Source organism: Mobula birostris, chromosome 2, assembly GCF_030028105.1.
Source record: "Mobula birostris isolate sMobBir1 chromosome 2, sMobBir1.hap1, whole genome shotgun sequence".
NCBI classification, from domain to species: Eukaryota; Metazoa; Chordata; class Chondrichthyes; order Myliobatiformes; family Myliobatidae; genus Mobula; species Mobula birostris.
The window spans coordinates 209,513,095-209,533,830 of NC_092371.1; the positions used below are offsets into that span (position 1 = coordinate 209,513,095).

General features: G+C 39.9%; 1 protein-coding gene across 12 annotated transcripts in view; it reads right to left on the minus strand.

The window, feature by feature from the left end:
• dtnba (dystrobrevin, beta a) overlaps positions 1-20,736 on the minus strand; it is a 505,261-nt gene that overhangs the window by 108,531 nt on the left and 375,994 nt on the right. For 11 of the 12 annotated variants that reach the window (XM_072251383.1, XM_072251379.1, XM_072251384.1 and 8 more), the window contains 2 exons: positions 17,009-17,098; positions 5,893-5,980 (listed from right to left, as the gene is read on the minus strand). In XM_072251383.1, coding sequence (XP_072107484.1) covers positions 5,893-5,980; positions 17,009-17,098 — 178 coding nt within the window. The remainder of the gene's footprint in view (positions 1-5,892; positions 5,981-17,008; positions 17,099-20,736) is intronic. The other variant, XM_072251386.1, reaches the window with a different exon arrangement.

Below are 20,736 nucleotides of genomic sequence, written 5' to 3' on the forward strand. Positions count from 1 at the left end.
GAGGGTAGTGAGAATATGGAATGAGCTGCCAGCTAAAGTGGCAGATGTGGGTTCGATTTTGACATTTAAGAGATTGGATGGGAGGGGTACGGAGGGCTATGGTCTGGGTGCAGGTCGATCAGACTAGGCAGGCTAATGGTTCAGCATGGACTAGAAGGGATGAAGGGCCTGTTGTTGTGATGCAGTGTTCTATGACTCTATTTTCAACCTGTTCCTCCAAGACTTAAATATACACATAGACTCCTCCCTCAGCATATCTCAGGGGCAAAGTTTCGAAGAACTATAACTCTGAGGAAAGAAATTGTTCCTTATATTAGTTTTGGATGAGCACCCCCCTCATAAACTCTAGTTCCGAACTTTCCAGTGAGGAAAGCCCCATTCAACCTAGGAATCTTCCATGTTTCAGTAAGATCACTTCTCATTCTTCTAAACTCCACTGAGTCCCAGTCTGCTTATCATGTTCTTGTGTGATGATCCCTCCATACGCAGGATCATCTTAGTGAACCATCTTTGAGTAGCTGCCAATGGAATAATATATCTCCTTAAACAGGGGAAACAAAATTGTTTACAAGAGCTCCCATTACCTGCAGCACCTAAGTGTTTTTTTCTTTGTGCACAAGTCGCTCCAAATCACTTTGTGCTGCAGCTTTCTGCTGTTTAGTTCTTTGTAAAGTGAAGTACTGCAGTAAAATGGTACTTGGTTCTTTTGCTCATCGTTCTAAAACAACATCATATTTTACATTACATTCTGCTATCCAGCAGGATCTTTAACCTGAAACAGTAACTCTGTTCTCTTTTCTCTGATACTGTCTGACCTGCTGAGAGTTTTCTATCTTTTATTTCAGTAATGCAGTTGTTTTGAGTTCCTCTCTCTTCGACTTCCACAAGCAACTCGCATTCCTACCTATCTTAGCATTGTTTGCAAAGCTGGTTCAATTCTTCTCCAAGTCATTTTCAAAATTTGTAAATGATTGAGGTCCTAGCACCAATCCCTGTGATACCCCATTGGTTACAGGATACCAATATAAAAATCAACCCCTCGTGTTTACCTTTCCATCCTTCATTAATGCACTCCTAAAGACCAAAGTTTTACCTTAATATTGCCTCAAGTTTTTGATAATTCCTTTGTGAAGCGATGTACGTTGTTTTGCCAATTAAAAGATGCTAGATAAATACAAGTTGTTACTGTTGCAGGTGAACATTGCATTTATACTTCAGAGTTTTGTTTTCCTGCTTTTATCTTTTGTTTTTAGTTCACTTACTGGTGGCTGATCCCTTCTTATGGTCTGGCAGTGTCAGTCTAAATGTCTCCTGGACATTCAGATTATATTCAATTGCATCACTTCATTAAGAATGACAGCAAGTTCCAGATTTCAACCACTCTCTCTGTGAAAAAAAAACTTTCCCCTCATATCCTCTTTAAAATTCTTTCCTCACTCCTAAAGCCTATTCTTTTTGTTATTGGTAGCCCTAGCATGGGGAAAAGATTATATATACCCTATCTATGACTTTCATAGTAATATATAACTTTATCAAGTCACCCCTGAGCCTTCTTCACTCCACAAAAAACAAATCCAGCCTATCTAGTCCTTCTTTGTTAATAAATGTCCTTTAATCCAGGCAACATCCCTATCATTTTGGATCTCCCCCTCCCCCTCCCACTTTCAGATCTCTTACTATCTCTTCTTTCAGTTAGTACTGACGAAGGGTCTCGGCCCGAAACGTCCACTGTACCTTTTCCTATAGATGCTGCGTTCCACCAGCATTTTGTATGTGTTGCTTGAACATCCCACTGAATCTCCTCTGCATACTCTCCAGCACAACATTCTACAAAGAGTGGAGACCAGAATTGCATAGAATATTCCAAATAGTCTGTTTATTTGTGAAGTTCCAAAATAACGTCCTAACTATAAGAATCTACACCGACTTATAAAGGCAAGCATGCCATATGCCGCCTTCAGAGAACTGACCAGCAGATTCCGACTGTTCACTATCATTCCTTAGCACCACATTTAATGTAAACGTCCTACTCCTATTTGATTTGCCAAAATGTATCAATGTGCATTTGTATCGATTGATCTCTATCTAGCAACGCTCTACCCAACTTTCCATTTCATCTCTCGTCTCAGAAAACCAGTATCTGCACCACTAGCAACTTCTGTGTAATTCACAAATTTACTAATCACGCCTACTACACACACATACAAGTCATGAATATCCATGCAACAAGGGTCCTAGAACTGATCACGTAGAGCACAGGTCACAATCTTGTAATCAGAAAAGCAAACTTCCACCACTATCCTTCTGCCTCCTATCACCAAATCAAATTTGGGTCCAATATGCCTTAACCTTCTGTGACCTCGTCAAATACTCTAGTCCATGTGGACAACATCCACAGCACTGCCATCAGCAATCTTCTTTGTTACCTTCTCCAAACACTCCGTCAAAATAGTAAGGAAGGATTGCTTCTGCACGAAGCCATACTAGAATCTATGATCTGCTTTCCAAATGTACATAAACTTTATCTCCTACGATTTTCTGGGATAATTTAATGTTCAGCTCATTGGCTTGTAGTTACCTGGCTTATCACTGCTTGTTTTATTAAGTTAAGGTGTTTGTTTTTCTTTGTAAAAAAGTAACTATGGTAGAGAATGATGTTAAGTATACAGATGGAAACAAGTGCAATCTGTTGTTATGGTTCTAAATGCTTACTCCAAATCAGTGAACATAATTTAAACTGGAACAGATATAACTGCATATAAATGATTTCAATTAATTTCTGACACATGACCAAAGGAAGCACCATATCATCCTGGATCTGCGCCTGCAGCCACAGGAGTTTCCCTCTGCTCTGTTTACAACAGAGCTGTAATCTTTGTATAATTTCAGTCAGCAGGCAAATCCAGCAAACTAATTTAGCAGTAATACCACTAACAAAATGTCTCATAATCTTATTGCAGTGTTGTGTATGAAAACTACTTTTTTTCTAGATGGGAAGCAATTATTGTTGCTTCCAATTTGGAAGTCACCACTCCAGAAATTCAACCAGCCACTTGTTGTGAATGGTGTTTGTGCTGATGGAGGCTTTCCTAAGAAGGACATCAGTCTCCCTTTGTTTAGGGTGTTGTTGAAGTATCTGTCTGTGTGGTTCTAAAGAGTATCAGTCATTGCCCAACAAGAGTTTGACTGCCCTGTTTTCTGCACATTAACGTGATGAAGGGAGCCCTCTACAAGTGGTGCTGACACTGGAAGTCCAATTCAGTTAAGCTCCCTTTATTAACTTACCAGCTCTCATTCTGAACCCACAAATCTATATTTCCCAAACTCAGGACAGCCAACCAACCACCCTATTTCACTCACTGACCTCCCCACCCATAAGCCCTGATCTTACCATCCAACTCCTGACCACTGATCAAATACAACGATGTTCCACCAACTCACCTACTGTCACTGAGCACAGTGACCTCACTTAAGGTTGGCCCTGTATTCTGACCCACGCAGCGTCCCAATAAAAACTCCTCCATCCACCAAATGCTCCACACTTGAGCAATGACATCTGACCCTGGTTCACCTCCAAACTCCAATCCCTCTGCAAAGCCTGGACTGAAGCACACCTCTCCACCATGCACCAAGGAATGACCTTATTCTTTTAAAGGCTGGGTATTACTACAGTTTCAAGCCACCATTCCCATAACCAAAACCACCACTGGCAAACTGTGCAGTTACAGATTTACACATCTCTGCCGGCACGATGTATGAAGTTTACACAGATTTCAATAAAACCTTTACCCCCACATCAGAAACTAGTTCAAAAAGTTAGACCACATGAGATACATGGCAAACTGAATCTAAAATGTGCCTCGTAATATGAAGCAAAGGGTGATAATGGAGGGTTGTTTTTGTGCTTGGAAGCCTATGACAGGTGGTGCATCTCAGGGATGGGTACTAGGATTTGTACAATTGTTACATACATTATTTGTGTGGATATGAATGTAGGTGGTAAGATTGATTGGTTTGCAAAAGGCACAAATATCTGTGATGTTATTGCCTTTGGCGACAGGATGAAAACTGATCATTAAGTAAAATGGAATTTAATTCTGAAGTGTATAGTGATGCACTCTAGGAGGATGACTTAGTGCATACACAGTGAAAGGTAGGGTGCTCAGGCCCGAGGGATTCTGAGGCCAGGATGGAGACATTGGGTCATTTTCCATGGAGCAAAGGAGACCAAATGATTATCGGACAGAGGTATACACAATGATGAGGAGCACAGACTGGGTAGATACTAGGGAACTTTTCCCCACAGCACAGATGTCTAAATTGGAAGGCATAGGTTTAAAGGGGACCTGAGGTAGAACACTGCCTCAAAGGCTGGTTGGAAACTGCGGCGGTGGCTGAGTGGGGAAGGAGGCAAAGAATTCCACAACAATTAGGAAACCATAAGACCATAAAATATAGGAGCAGAATTAGGCCATTTGGCCCATTGAGCTTGCTCTGCCATTCAATCATGGCTGATCCTTTTTCCCCCTCCTTAACCCCATTCCCCAGCCTTCTCCCCATAAACTTTGATGCCATGTTCAAACAAGAGCCTATCAATCTCTGCCTTAAACACACCCAACAACCTGGCCTCCACAGCTGCATATGGTAACAAATTCACCACCTCTAGCTAAAAAAATTTCTCCATGTCTCTGTTTTAAATGGACACCCCTCTATCCTGATCAGGGCTGTGCCCTCTTGTCCTAGACTCCCCCACCATGGGAAACATCCTTTCCACATCTACTCTGTCAATATTCAAAAGGTTTCAATAAGATCCCCCGTCATCCTTCTAAATTCCAGCGAGTACAGACCCAGAGCCATCAAACGTACCTCGTATGATAACCCTTTCATTCCAGGAATCATCCTTGTGAACGACCTCTGGACCCTCTCCAATGCCAGCACATCTAGACAAGCACTTGAAATGCCAGCACATAGATGGCTATGGACCAAATAATGGTAAATGGGACTACTATAGATGAGTACTTGTTGGCTGGTGTAGATATTGTGTGTAAGTTGGTCTGTTTCCTTACTTTATGATGTTATGACTCCACTAATTTTCTCAGCTCAAATTCAGTGATATATACTTTCAAAGCTAAAAAGAAAACTTATATTTAATTTGTTGTGCTTTTATCCAAGCTCCAGCTGTGCAATTAAATTGAACTAATGTGACAGAAAGAAATGGATCTTTCTTGACATTGAGCAAAGCATTCAAATTGCTTCCACTTAAATAAACCACCCTCCTCTCCAATGGTTCTAAGAGAGAATAATAATGGGTACGGGCAGTACCCCGAAATAAACCTCCTGACAAGCAACTCAACTCTTCAACTAAGTTCTACTCATTCAGCAATCACAAGTGAAAGGTTTTGAACAAAATCAAAATGACTGTGCCTGGCAGATAAACAATCAAGCATTTCAAACTCCCTTTAAACCTCTTACCTCTCACTCTAAACCCATCTAGTTTTAGACACCTCCACTGTGGGGGAAAAACGTCCTACTATCGCCCCTACCCATGCCCCTCATAATTTTGTACACCTCTATCAGATACCTCTATATCCACAGAAAAAGCTGCTCAGGAGACATTTCAAACTCATAATCTTTGAGTTCAGATTCAGATGAATTCAATTAACCCCAACATGTATCGCATTGTTTAGGAAATCTTGCTGATAATCAAAAAATCAATGACAATATTGCACTCTAATGACTAAACCAGACTCATTGAAAGTCAAAAATCAAGTCAAATGTCTATTATTCTACATTTTACAATAATTCCTCATCTTTTAATATAAAAAGTTGTTATGCATTGGATGTTGGTGCCAAGAACAGGATAAATAGAGTGAGTTAGGCTGTGCAACTTACTGTGTTTCCAGCTTCTGCAGCCAACCTGGCTGCGTACCTGGCAATCAGCCTGTGTTCTTCATCCAGTCTGCTTGGGCTGTCCAGGACACTGTCCAGAAATAAATTCAAATCAAAATACTATCTATCAGAAATTGGCCATATTTTCAAGAGCTGGACCAAGAACTAATGGCGAGTCAAAAATTCAAATATTTTTCAAGTATTAGTCACTCACAGCAAATCAACAACACATTATGCACCTAGCAAACTCCGACTGAGGATTATACTTGTATTCAAAATTCAAAGACCATGGGGTTTGAAGGAATTTGATCCTCTTGTAATGGCACAACTGTAAACTATTTAAAACTAAATTTAGATAGTTTGTTAAATCAAATGGCATGATTTAGATCTTTAAAACTCCACAACAGTGACAGTAGTTTGTAAATTTGGTTCTGCCTTATAATGTTTTATGAAATAATTAAATTTGTATCATTTTGGGAGGAAATTTGATGTCCTACAAACGTATTCGGCTTCTCACATGTGTAAGACTGTTGTACAAGACAAGTTCACATACACAATTTTTTGAGTGATTTTTTTTTTCCCTAACGGGTTTGAAGTGATTGCAGCAACAATGTGATACTTAATGAAGTAAGCTTCCCAGTTATTTTAAGTAAATTACCGTCTATGCGTTTTCTTGGGGCTGACCCTATTCTATAAAGTCAAGTCTAGAAGAACGTATTAAAGCCAAGCAATGACAGAAGAATTAGCAATCAGTTAAGGCTGCATTCCACACTGGGCAACAACTCCAGATCAGCCACCAGCTAGAAAATGGCAGCATGGTTCAACCTTGTTTTGATAGCTGATCTTCATCTTCTTTGGTCTATATAACTCTACTGGACAATGCAGCTTGTGCACAAGTAAACACAGCACAACAGAACTTGTGCTTGTAAGTTGTATTTGAATGAATTTACACCGAGACCTCTAGTTTTCGCTTATGAAGAGAGAATGCCTACTCCATCACAGAGAAACAGGAACTGTGTTGTACTTTCAGGTACAGTATTTGGTCTTAAGATGAATAGTTTTGAGATGAACATAAAGTAATATGTTTCCACACATCTAAGCAAGAAAAACTGCAACTGCCAGCCTTCAAACATTACCCTACATAAATTTGAATAGGATGGTGAAAATATAGAACTTAAAATTAAAAATTAATGCATAGAAACAGAATTGCAAGTTGAACTCTGCCCAATACTTCACTCACCCACATTCCTTTAATATTAATTTGCACTTGCAACAGACTTAAGCTCATTAAAACTCTGCTGCCATTTCCTAGCTCACATCGGGTGCTCCATGCCTATCATCCCTACCCACACTAACGTCCTGTACCATCTCAATGCACCAAGTCTCTACTGGGCCTTCTTCCGTCACAAGCTCGACTTCAACCAACCTACTGCAGGGGTAACTTTCAGTTGCCAAATAACCTACCAAGCAGCACATCTTTGACTGTGTGTCATCTTTCAATAAGTTAACCAATACCACAGATAATTAAAATGAATAAAATGTACAAACTCTCTTTTGTGACATTGGTCCAAATTTTGCAATGGACAGACTGAGCAATATTCTTCCAAAAGGTACTGTACATGTGACCTGTATGAAGAGCAAACAATGGGCTATCTCTTCAACTAATCACATTGAAGAAACCCTATCCGGGACGCAGCCACTGAATAATAAGGAGTATATTAAGTTAGTTATCTCCTTGTAAAATTACGAACAGAAAGTAAAATAGAAATGAAATAAAGCTGGAATAGAGAGAGATATGTAAATGAAATTGAAATAACATAGAATCGTACAGCACAGGAACAGGTCTTACTGTTCTAAACACGATGCTAAATTAAACTGATTCCCTTCTGCCTGTATATGATCTATATCCCTCCATTCTCTGCATTTTCATGTACTGTCTAAAAGCCTCTTAATTGCCACTACCATATCTGCTTCACCACTGCCTCTGACAGCTTGGGTCAGGTACCCACCACTCTGCACGGATCCTGTAATTTCTCCATCTCAACTTCAGGGTATGCCCTCTACTACTTGCTATTTCTAACCTTGGGGAAAGAATTTCCAAAAGAAAGGCATGGAAATAATTAAGTAACACATTATTAAGTGTTCATCCACACCATAATGTAAAGGCTCCAATTTTCCATGTTGTGCTTCCAGTATGCAACTTCAGCCCATGACGTGTATGTAAAATGCAGAGTCTCCTGACCTAATATGAGCGTAGCAAAACTTGTGAAAGAACAGAATATAAGAACTTTTACTTTTGATTGCACGTAGATGTTGGAAGCTGCTGTTAGATTTACTCCGTCATAAAAACGAAGGCTGTGCACCTTGCCATTATTCTGTGAATCTGGGCTGCTACCTCATTTATTGCTTACAATTTGTAGAATACAGAATAATACTTCCAATTTGTTTAGGATTAATTATTTGAAAAACATCATTAGGTTGTGTAGCTCATGTCTCAGGGCTACAACAAATCAAAGGGCAAAAGGAACAACGGAGAGCAGCAAGATTTCAAATTGTTCCATCACAAAGAGATCCATCAGGCAGGAAAGGCAGGGAGTATTCACTGTTTAAGAGAATAGTCATTCTGAAAATGAAGGAAACTGAATTTGACAATAATTTAATCCTAAATCTTGCATTTTCATGCTTCAAGCATCCGACTGATGGGAGATGGTAGAAAAACTAAAAGTTACGTACACATATTTCCGTAATTTATAATACAGGATGACAAACTATTTAATAAATACGCAATGCTAACTAAAATTACTATGCAGCACTGCTTTCCTAAATCCATTATTGATTGAATAATCAAATGGAATCCCAATAATTTGACAGCACTTTGATAATTTGGCAATGATAATCACATACAAAACTTGATGCAGAATTAAATGTCAACTGCACTTTTTTCCATAGATGCTGCCTGGCCTGCTGAGTTCCTCCAACATTTTGTCTGTGTTGCAGAATTTTCTGTATTGGACAATTCTATATTTTAAGTATTGCGCAATTTTCACAAATCCCTGGTCCCTTGATAAATTGCAGGATAAGTCCAGCATTGGTACATGGTCTGCAACTTGTGACAAAATGTTGAGCATAACTTAAAGATCTCCCAGCCAAAACAAATGGAAAAAGACTGTCTGTGCAGCAACCCTCTACTCTTGATCACCGTTTCTCTGCCATGCAAACTATCATTTATTCTTTATTTAAATTATTGAACATACTGCCCACGGCAAACATAATTATTGTTAATTTGAGAAATACTTCAATGGTGTTGGGTGGGAGATGACTGCTGTCAAGGTCATAGCTGTTTCTCTATAAGACGAGTAAAGTTGTGCCAAATGGTCCATGTTGATACATTTTGTTGACAAGAATTCTAACTGTATTCTTACCCTCTAAAATCTGGTACAGTACAGAAATGCAGAGATTGCACTGAAAGCATCGAACAGAAACAGATTTTTTTGCTGCATGGGCCCAGGCACAAACATTCCCAACATCCCTAAATCTCTTACATTTTATTCTTGGGATCTCAACTTCACAGACAGAGCAGCATCTTACTTTCTGCCATGTTGTGTCACACACAATCAGATTTGTTTATTAAAAAACATGCAAAAAAGCTGCATCAAATAATATAAAATTGCATGACCCATATTGATAAAGCCATAATAATTAAGCAAAAACCATAACATATCCTTTTTTTCTTGTTAAGTAGCTTTAAGCTGAGAGCCATTTCACTGTGTTACAATCAATATCCTTCAACTTAAATGTGTGTTTTTTCTAAAAAATAAATTTATTTGAAGAGTTTCCAAATATCTTTGGAATCCACATTTTCATCCAAAGGTTTAAATCAAATGCTCTTTTTCATCTAATCCCACTGCACACCTGAAGGCTCATGTAATCATGCTTAAAATCAGCTTCAGACTCCTGCCTCTATTCAGGTGATAATTGCTCCACAGTGACCCACCAGAGTGTGGATAAAGAATTCACAATTCGTTTCCCAAAAATTTAAGATATGGTATAAGATTTATTCTCACAGAATTATTGTGAAAAAGTAAATAAGTTAATACAAAATTTATTTTAGTCAACACGCATTTCTTAAGTTTTGAACAGACAGCAAAGCTTGGCATGATGGGAAATTTGGTCTGGAGATCTGTTGTCTAAGAATGCAATCATCTCCTAACCCCCTTAACATGGGGCCACCTATATAGATGAACTTTGAAAGTTTTGATCAATAATTGAAATAGTTCATATATTTTTAGATGAAAGATTCTGTAGTTGATTTCAGTGGTGTAAAAGTTGATTTCGTTTTAGATGTGAGAAAGTAACCAGGACACTTACAATACATACCAAAAAATTTAAAGCAAATAAACTTTGCAATATTCATTTTCAAATGTCAAGTTGGGGTGAGATCTTAACTTAACCTTTAGTCCTAATCCCACAGATGCTAAATTTAGCATCATTGACTCGTCAGCCCAAGCATAAACACTAAAAAAACAAATTTCCAGTTCCTCTTCTGCAACTGCAGTGGACAATGGCTTTTATGTCCAGAGGATTAGAAATCATGTTCCACATAACACTGAAAGGCCTTGATAGAGTGGATGTAGAAAGATTTCTTACGGTGGGAGAGTCTAAGACAAGAGACTACAGCCTCAGAATAGACGAGTGTCCTTTTAGAATGGTGATGAGGAATTTCTTTAGCCTGACAGTGGTGAACCTGTGGAATTCTTTGCCATAGGCAGCTCTGGACGACGTGTTTATGTATATTTAAGGAGCATATCGTGCAAAATTGCAGTCAGTGGGATGAAGTGAAATGAAACATGGGGGAAAATTCAAAAAAGAGTTATGAATACAAGACCGAAGGCGTTATATTTGAATGCACACAGTATACAAAAGGAGACAGATGATCTTGTCGCACAATTAGAGATTGGCAGGAACCGCGTTGTGGGCATCACTGAGATATAGCTGAAAGAAGGTCATAGTTCAGAGCTTATCATCCAATGGTACACATTGTATTGAGAGGACAAGCAGGTGGGCAGAGGAGCTCTGTTGGTAAAAAATGAAATCAAATTCTTAAAAGAGGAAATGAAGGATCGGAAAATGTAGAATCCTTGTGGGTAGAGCTAAGAAATTGCAAGAGTAAAAGGACCTTGATGGGAGTTATATACAGGCCCCTAAACAGTAGCCAGGATGTGTGATATAAATTACAATGGGAGATAGAAAAGGCATATGGTGTGTTTGGCATTCATCAACGATGGGATTGAGTTCAAGAGCCATGAGGAATGTTACAGCTATACAAGACTTTAGTCAGACCCCACTTAGAGTACTGTGTTCAGTTCTGGTCATCTCACTACAGGAAGGATGTGGATACTATAGAAAGAGTGCAGAGGAGATCTACAAGGATGGTGCCTGGATTGGAGAGTGTGCCTTATGAGAATAGGTTGAGTGAACTTGGCCTTTTCTCCTTGGACCAAACGGAGGAAGAAAGGTGACCTGATAGAGGTGCACAAGATGATGAGAGGCATTGATCGCGTGGATAGCCAGAGGCTTTTCTCAGGGCTGAAATGGCTAACATGAGGGGGCATAGTTTTAAGGTGCTTGGAAGTAGGTGTTGAGGGGATGTCAGGAGCAAGTTTTTCACACAGAGAGCGGTGGGTGCATGGAATGCACTGCTGGCGACGGTGGTGGAAGTGGATACAATAGGGTCTTTTAAGAAACTCTTTGATAGGTATGTGGCGCTTAGAAAAATAGAGGGCTATGCGCCAGGGAAATTCTAGGCAGTCTCTAGGGTAGGTTATCTGGTTGGCACAACATTGTGGGCCAAAGGGCCTGTAATGTGCTGTAGATTTCTATGTAGAGGTTGACAGATTCTTGATTGGTCAAGGCATGAAGATATATGGGGAGAGGCAGGAGATTGGGGCTGAGAGAAAAATTGGAACAGCCATGTGAAATGGCAGAGCAGACTCGAAGGGCCAAATGGCTTCATTCTGCTCCTATATCTTGTTAGACTATGTCTGGACTCGTATACCCAGGAAAGATGTATTGGTTTTAAAGAGAATGCATCATAAAACATATGTAAATTGGAGTCCGAAGGTTTTATTTTAACCATAAGTTAACAAAGAAGGTCTGCATTCATTGAAATTTAGGAGATGATATGAACAAAAGTTCCAATTCATTTGCAATAATTTAATGGAAATTGATTGTTCAAAAAGTGAATTGTTTATTTTTTAAATGAGAAAGATTTATTCATTTTACCTAACGGTATTAAATCACTTACTAAACTTTTAACTTTGAATCTAACTGCTGCATATCAGTGCCAAAAGTAAATTGCAAACTGCCTAACTCTGACGTGATGGGTCAAGGCAATAATGAGAACTGAAAGACAAAGCTTGTTCAGAAAGATCCAGACAAGCTGCAGCATAAGATTAAGGGATAATTATAGATGAAGAAGGCAATTCAGTCCAGTTAATTCAACCAGAGGGATCATTTTTGACCAGTCCTGACGTAATGATTATAATCTGCTGAATTAGTTATGAAGTTCATCTATTTACTTGATTTGCATAATAATCTTACTACTGAACATGCAAGTAACACTGCATGAAGGTCAGTTTGCCCTTAATATGAAGCCTGAGAGTGATTTTAAATTTATCAGCTGTTGTTTAACAAATGGAGTCTGAAATAAATGCTGGCCAGAAAGTTATTGTTGCAGACAGAAGACCAAATCTCTTCTTTCCCGCTTGACTGGAGCTCTGGCACAAGTATGCAAGATAAAATATGCAGTTTGATGGAACCATTTGCAATAACCAAACATCTGCTCTGTGCATGTTCAATACTCCCCATGATATTACAGGAAGGGAAAACATTACCTTCCATGAACAAACTCAACTTCGAGGAATGAATCTCAGTTGAATCATTCCTCTATGATTATAAGTGCCACTGTGATTAGGCACCTCGTCCAACTCTCTAGGAGATTCCAAATCCACGACATACCAATATGAAATCTGTGCCATGCCAAAGAAGGCATTAATTCAGAAATAGAAAAAAAATCATCGGATTGTAAAAGGACAGTTAATATTGGATGAGGACATTAAATAATAAATCTAAAGTGTGCTTTTTAACTACCTTGCCCTTACTTTTTTAATGACTGAAGGACTGAGTGCTAATTAGAATGATTATACCCTTGTGTTCTTATCAAGCATTAAAAATTACTGATAAAATACAGAATTGTATAGCCCTGAATATTTTTCCTAACACATCCATTCTATTCTCCAGCATTTTACTGCATGTTGAGCAATTTGACTGAGTATTTAAATGGATTATGTGTTGATGCCCAAGTTCCATAGCCTGAAACATGTCAGACCTGAAGATATAGGAGCAGAATTACACCATTCCGCACATTGAGTCTACTCTGCCATTACGTCATGGCAGATTTATGATTCTTCTTAACCCCATTCTCCTGCCTTCTCTCCGTAACCTTTGAAACCCTGACTAATGAAGAATCTGTCAACATCTGCTTTAAAATATATTTGATGTCTTGGCATCCATAGCACGCCCATGGCAATAAGTTCCACAGATTCACCACCCTCTGCCTAACGAAATTCCATCTCATTTCTGTTCTAAATCGATGTCCCTCTATTCTGAACCTGTGCCCTCTGATCAACGACTCAACCGCTAAAGGAAATATCCTCGCCGCATTCACTTTGTCTAGGCCTTTCAGTATTTGATAGGTTTCAAGGAGATACCCCCATCATTCTTCTAAACTCTAGTGAGTACAGGCCCAGAGCCATCAAACGTTTCTCATCCACTAACCTTTTCATTCCCAGAATAATTCTCCCGAACCTCCTCTGGACAATCTCCAATGCCAGCACAGTTCTTATTAGATAGGGACCCAATACTGCTCACAATTCTTCAAGTGTGGTCTGACCAATGCCTGACAAACCTTCAGCATCACATCCTTGCTCTTATATTCTCATCCTCTCCAACTGAATGCTAACATTGCATTTTCCTTCATTACTACCTGCAAGTTAACTTTAGAGAATCCTACACAAGACTCCCAAGTCCCTTTGTGTGTGTGATTGTTGAATTATTTCCCTACTTAGAAAATAGTCCATATCTTTATTCCTTCTACTAAAGTGCATGACCATACACTTCCCTACACTATATTCTAACTGCCACTTCTTTGCCCATGCTCCCAATCTGACCAAGTCCTTCTGCAGACTCCCTGCTTCCCCAACACTATCTGCCCCTCTACCTATCTTTGTATCAGCTGCCAGCTTAACCATAACTCCATGAATGCCATCATCAAAATTGTTACAATATAATGTGAAAAGAAGCAGTCTAGTATTGCCCCTGCGGGACACCACTTGTCACCAGCAGCCAACCAGAGTAGACCTTCTTCATTCCCACTCTTTGCCTTCTGTCAATCAGCCAATGCTCTTGCCATGCTTGTATCTTTCCTGTAATACCATGGGCTCTTATCTTGTTAAGCAGCCTCGTGTGGCACCTGTCAAAGGCCTTCGGAAAATCCAACGAACCAATATTCACTGACTCTCCTTTGTCTCTTCTGCCTGTTATTCCTTCAAAGAATTCCAACAAATTTGTCAGGTAAGATTTCCCCTTAAGGAAACCATGCTGACTCTGACCCTGAAACCTCATCACAAACAAGTATGTGAAGAGCAAGAGGCTAAGACGTGAGAAAACAAAACCAATCAAGTGTGACAGTGGGAAAGTGTGTATGGAACCAGAGGAAATAGCAGAGGTACTTAATGAATACTTTACTTCAGTATTCACTTTGGAAAAGGATCTTAGTGATTGTATTAATGACTTGCAGCAGACTGAAAAGCTTGAGCATGTAGATATTAAGAAAGAAAAAGGATCTGCTGGAGCTTTTGGAAAGCAACAAGTTGCATAAGTCGCCGGGACCGGATGAGGTGTACCCCAGGCTACTGTGGGAGGTGAAGAAAGCGATTGCTGAGCCTCTGGAGATGATCTTCGAATCATCACTGGGGATGGGAGAGGTTCCAGAGGATTGGAGGGTTGCAGATGTTGTTCCTTTATTCAAGAAAGGGAGCAAAGACAGCCCAAGAAATTATAGACCAGTGAGTCTTACTTCAGTGGTTGGTAAATTGATGTAGAACATCCTGAAAGGCAGGATTTATGAACATTTGAAGAGGTAGAATATGATTAGGAATAGTCAGCATGACATTGTCAAGGGCAGGTCGTGCCTTACGAGCCTGATGGAAGTTTTTGAGGATGTGACTAAACACATTGATGAAGGAAGAGCAGTAGATGTAGTGTATATGGATTTCAGCAAGGCATTTGATAAGGTACCCCATGCCAGGCTTACTGAGAAAGTAAGGCAGCATGGGATCCAAGGGGACATTGCTTTGTGGATCCAGAACTGGCTTGCCCACAGAAGGCAAAGAGTGGTTGTAGATGGGTCATATTCTGCATGGAGGTCAGTGACCAGTGGTGTGTCTTAGGGATCTGTTCTGGGACCCTTACTATTTGTGATTTTTATAAATGACCTGGATGAGGAAGTGGAGGGGTGGGTTAGTAAGTTTGCTGATGACACTAAGGATAGTGTGGAGGGCTGTCAGAGGTTACAGTTTTGATAGGATGCAAAACTGGGCTGAGAAGTGGCAAATAAGTGTGAAGTGGTTCATTTTGGTAGGTCAAATATGATAACAGAATATAGTATTAATGGTAAGACTTTTGGCAGTGTGGAGGATCAGAGGGATCTTGGGATTCGAGTCCATAGGACACTCAAAGCAGCTGCGCAGGTTGACTCTGTGGTAGAGAAGACATACGGTGTATTGGCCTTCATTAACTGTGGAATTGAATTTAGGAGCCAAGAAGTAATGATGCAGTTATAAAGGACCCTGGTCAGACACCACTTGGAGTACTGTGCTCAGTTCTGGTCGACTCACTAGAGGAAGGATGTGAAAGCCATAGAAAGGGTGCAGAGGAGATTTACAAGGATGTTGCCTGGATTGGGGAACATGCCTTATCAAAACAGATTGAGTGAACTCGGCCATTGGAATGACAGAGGATGAGAGGTGACCTGATAGAGGTGTATAAGATGATGAGAGGCATTGATCGTGTGGAAAGTCAGAGGCTTTTTCCCAGGGGTGAAATGGTTGCCACAAGAGGACCCAGTTTTAAGGTGCTGGGGAGTAGGTACAGGGGAGATGTCAGGGGTCAGTTTTTTTACACAGAGAGTGGTGAGTGCGTGGAATGGGCTGCCGGCAACGGTGATGGAGGCGGATACGATAGGGTCTTTTAAGTGACTTTTGGATAGGTACATAGAGCTTAAAAAATAGGGAGCTACAGGTAAGCCTAGTAATTTCTAAGGTAGGGACATGTTCTGCACAACTTTGTGGGCCAAAGGGCCTGTATTGTGCTGTAGGTTTTCTGTGTTTCTAAGTTCTCAGTAAGCCACTTCAAAGTGCTCTAGAGCAGAAAGATCAACAGGTACAGCTTGGTTTTCCAAGAAACTCTCAGTTTTAACTCAGAAATATATTGTTGCACTCCAGGCCATTCAACTGAATCTTGTTTATGCACAGGACTGTAGCAAGGATTATTATTAGTTTGAAACATATAGAAATCATGTTTGTATATCATGTATTGTTATTTTATTTAGACATACAGCACAGAACAGGCCCTTCTAGCCCATCGAGCTGCACTGCCCAGCAACCCACCGATTTAACACTGGCCTAATCGCAGGACAACTTACAATGACCAATTAACCTACTAACTGGTACGTCTTTGGACTGTGGGAGAAAACCAGCGGAGAACCTGGAGGAAACCCACATGCACAATGGGAGAATGTACAAACTTTCTTACAGAGGATGCCGGAATTCAACTCTAAAAATCCGACAGCCTGAGCTGTAATAGCATACACTAACCGCTACGCTGCCGTGGTGCCCCAGTGAGGAATACAGTGGTTAAAGAATTCAGATGGCCTTGGATCAAATTCATGAATCTACCCTCAAAAACTGGATTTCATTCATTCCAACTGGGTTGCGTATTTCAATATTTTAGAGGCTTATTTCCTCAGTACAACAGCGCAGTGAACTCAACAAACACTAACCGTGTGCCATTCTGCAGTCGGCTCACATAGACTGCTATCAGATCGTGCTCATCAGCCAGCTGGTTAGCCATGTCCAGCCTGTACTGTAACCTGGTGACAATGGAGGTAAATAAAGTAAAAGTAGAACAAAAGAAATAAAATAAAATCATACATGATTCACATTATAAAACAAACACTTTATAACATGATTAAACTAAAGAATAATTGAGAATTCAAATTAACAAAAGATCAATAATCAAAGTTTCGGTAACATGAGCATTTTCATTTTTACCTGTGTAATCCATGCCAGAGGGAAATCTATGGACAAAGGCTAAACAGCTCCATTAACTGATTCCACATAATGGGAAATTTAAAGTTTGTGGGTCATCATTCAATGGATTGGCATATGTTTTGAATGCAGGAAGGCATTAGGCAATTGCATTGCCGGACACAGTTTACCATAAAACAGGAACAATGTAGTATTCTATCATTTGACCTTCAGTTTGAAATTCACAAATTCTACTACACTTTGCTGTTTGCATTATAAATTTTGGTGTGGATTTCATGTTGATCGGTCAAGAGAATTTCTCCTTTATTGATTATACCATCCCATCAGCGATGAGGCCTGCAGAACAGACTGAGGACAGCAGAGTCAACATGAAACAATCCAAGGACGATTGTCATTTTCCAATACAACAACAACATTTTTGACCTTAATGATCTGTAGACAACAGGACAACTCACTCTAGATTTTTTTTCTTTCCTCAATTGCTTTATGGAGCAAAGATAACATTACTGACATAGCCACTACTAACTCTGTAATTTTACCTGTAACTAGAATTTAGAAAAACATCTTGTCAACAACTCTTACTTCTTTGGCTATAAATAAATCTGAATTCATGCCCAGAATTGGCCAAGAGTTTAAGATTATGTACAATTAGGCAGCATTATTTTGTTAAATAAATCACTGTGTAAAATGAAGTACAAGTTGGCAGATGTTAGCTCTTTCACAGAGCCTGCACAAGCACACATCCTTTTTGTGCTGATTGCTTGCTTGTGTTTCTTGTCATCTCATGGAATATCCAGATTCCAGCTGCAAGAAGACAACATGATCTAATCACAAACAATTATGTAACAATGGCTCAACATATGGATCCTTCAAAGTTCAAAGAAAATTTTATTACCAGAGTACATATATGTTGCCACATACAGCCCTGAGATTCATTTTCATATGGGAATACTCAAAAAAAATCTACAGAATAGTAACTATAACAGAATCAATGAAAGATCATCCAACTAGGGCATTCAACCAGAGTGCAGAAGACAACAAACTGTACAAATGCAAATATAAACAAATGCAATAAATATCGAGGAGGTGAGATAAAGTGTCCTTTAAAGTAAGTCTATTGGTTGAGAGAGTATTTCAATGTGAAGCTGAGTAAAGTCATCCCCTTTTTGTTCAAGAGCCTGATGGTTGATAGGTAGTAACTGTTCTTGAAACTGCTAGTGCACGTCCTGAGGTTCTTGTACCTTCTTCCTGATGGGAGCAGCCAGAAGAGAGCATGACCTGGGCAGTGAGGGTCCCGATGATGGATGCTGCTTTCCTCCAACGGCATTTCATGTAGATGTGCTCAATGGTTGGGAGGGCTTTGCCCATGATGGTTTGGGCCGTATCCACTCCTTTTTGTGGGATTTTCCGCTCAAGGGCATTGGGGTTTCCATACCAGTCTGTGATGCAGCCAGTCAATATACTCTCCATTACACATCTATAGAAGTTTGCCAAACAGTGAATATGTCTCTGAGCCCTTCAACAGAGAATGAATTTACCATGCACCAAAGCTGAACAAAGTGTGCACAACTATCCCATTCTCATAACATGGAGTGTGGGTAGCTTTGGAGGCAAAATTAACTACATGCATTAAAAAAAACTGCACAGATTGACCGGCAGCATTTATTATTATTTCAGCAGGCACCTTCTGTTTTGGGAGAGCAAGTTCAACATGTCTATCGCAGTTTATATAAAGAATTGCTTTCAGACAGCTCTGAATGATGTGTCCTAATTCCATTCAAGTCAAAGTCAAAGTACATTTATTATCAAAGTATGTAAACTTTATACAACCTTGAGATTCATCTTCTTACAGGCAGCTACAAAACAAAGAAACCCAATAGAACCCATTGAAACAAAAGGAGACCGTCAAGCACCCAATGTGCAGAGAAAAAAGTGCAAACAATAAAAGTAAGCAAATAACATACAGAACTGAAGTTCACACTGTGATAGTTTTAGGTCACAGCCACAGTTCGGTGTACAGATGAATAAATCTTGCAGAGCAATGAGCTGAAGTCCAGCGCAGAGTCAAGTAAAACTCACATGACAGAGACTTGAACTGGCCCGTCCCTCGCCTCTGGCCCCGACACCCCGTCCTTTTCAATCTGGCCTGGTGCTTAAATAGTCCAGAGCTTGCTCTCCGTCCTGGACCCTATTGCTTTGATACACTCTTGGGCCAGTGCCCCGTCCTCCCAATTCGGCTCGGCGCTTAAACTGATCAAACCTCCGGTCTTTCCTTGCTCTCAGGTGCAGGTCCAAACCCCACTGATTTGGCTCTACATTGCCTCCACTCTCCTCGCCTCAGTTCTGCCGAATCCAACTGCCTCCAAACATTGGCTCGTTCCCACCTCTCTGGCCCGGACCCTGCTGCCTCAATTCAGCCCGTACAGACCACACCGCAACAGCCCTGCATCTATGACACTTCAACTCACACCACAAAAGTGCCCTTGCAGAGAAAATATACCTTCCTGTACATCCTTTGAATTCATTAAAAATCTTAAAAAAGTCAATTAAATCACCACTTAATTTTCTACCCAATAAGATATAGAACTGACACACTGAAAAAACAACCTGGTTTCTAAAAGGAACATGTCTGACCTCTTACTGAGCAGAACACCTTGCTATAGAAAGGCAATATGAATTGTAGAAAGGGAAGACATTTACTGAAATGAATTAGTATGTAGAAACCATTTTCAGACTGTGGCTGATAGTAAGCGAAACCTTACTATCTTACTATTTGCTTTTTTGAAAAAGCAAATTCAGGATGGAAATATGTACAGTGTGCATTTGATTTACCATTTGCTTTGCTTATGAATAAATTTATGTTCTTGTTTGAGCCATCTGATTACAATCACATTACCGGAGTCACTGCAAGAAAGGGCTCGACCTCAGCTAATATGTCAATGTACAGCCAAATGCAGGAAGATTAAGGAAGACAGGGTGGCAATACTCCAAATTTCTGCCACTAAACTTATCAATCTTTTCCCAATCTCTTCTGAGTTACCTTCTGCATCATGCACATGTTTCATGAAAATAAACACATCTGCATTTTGGAAAATGTACAGAACCCTCTAGCACATTCAGGATGCCATTTGATCCAACATGGTTGTATTGATTTTTTTTTTAAGTTCCCTGTAGCTCCAATTCCCAGTTCTTTTTTTCTCTCTCCATTCTTCTGGGAGCAGATACAGCAGCCTGAAAGTCAGAACAACCAGATTTATGAACAGTTTTCATCTCATTCACACCAAGTTCCTGGTGACTGCCATGTTCTCGGTCTCTTAGTTCCACCTTCACTATTCACTCCATGATCACTTCAGCATTTCTTTTGCATTACTTCAGATGTACAATCTTCACAACTTTCTGTTGTTTTGCACTCATCACTACATTTATTGTTAACATGTGTACTGTTTACAATATGAGCTTC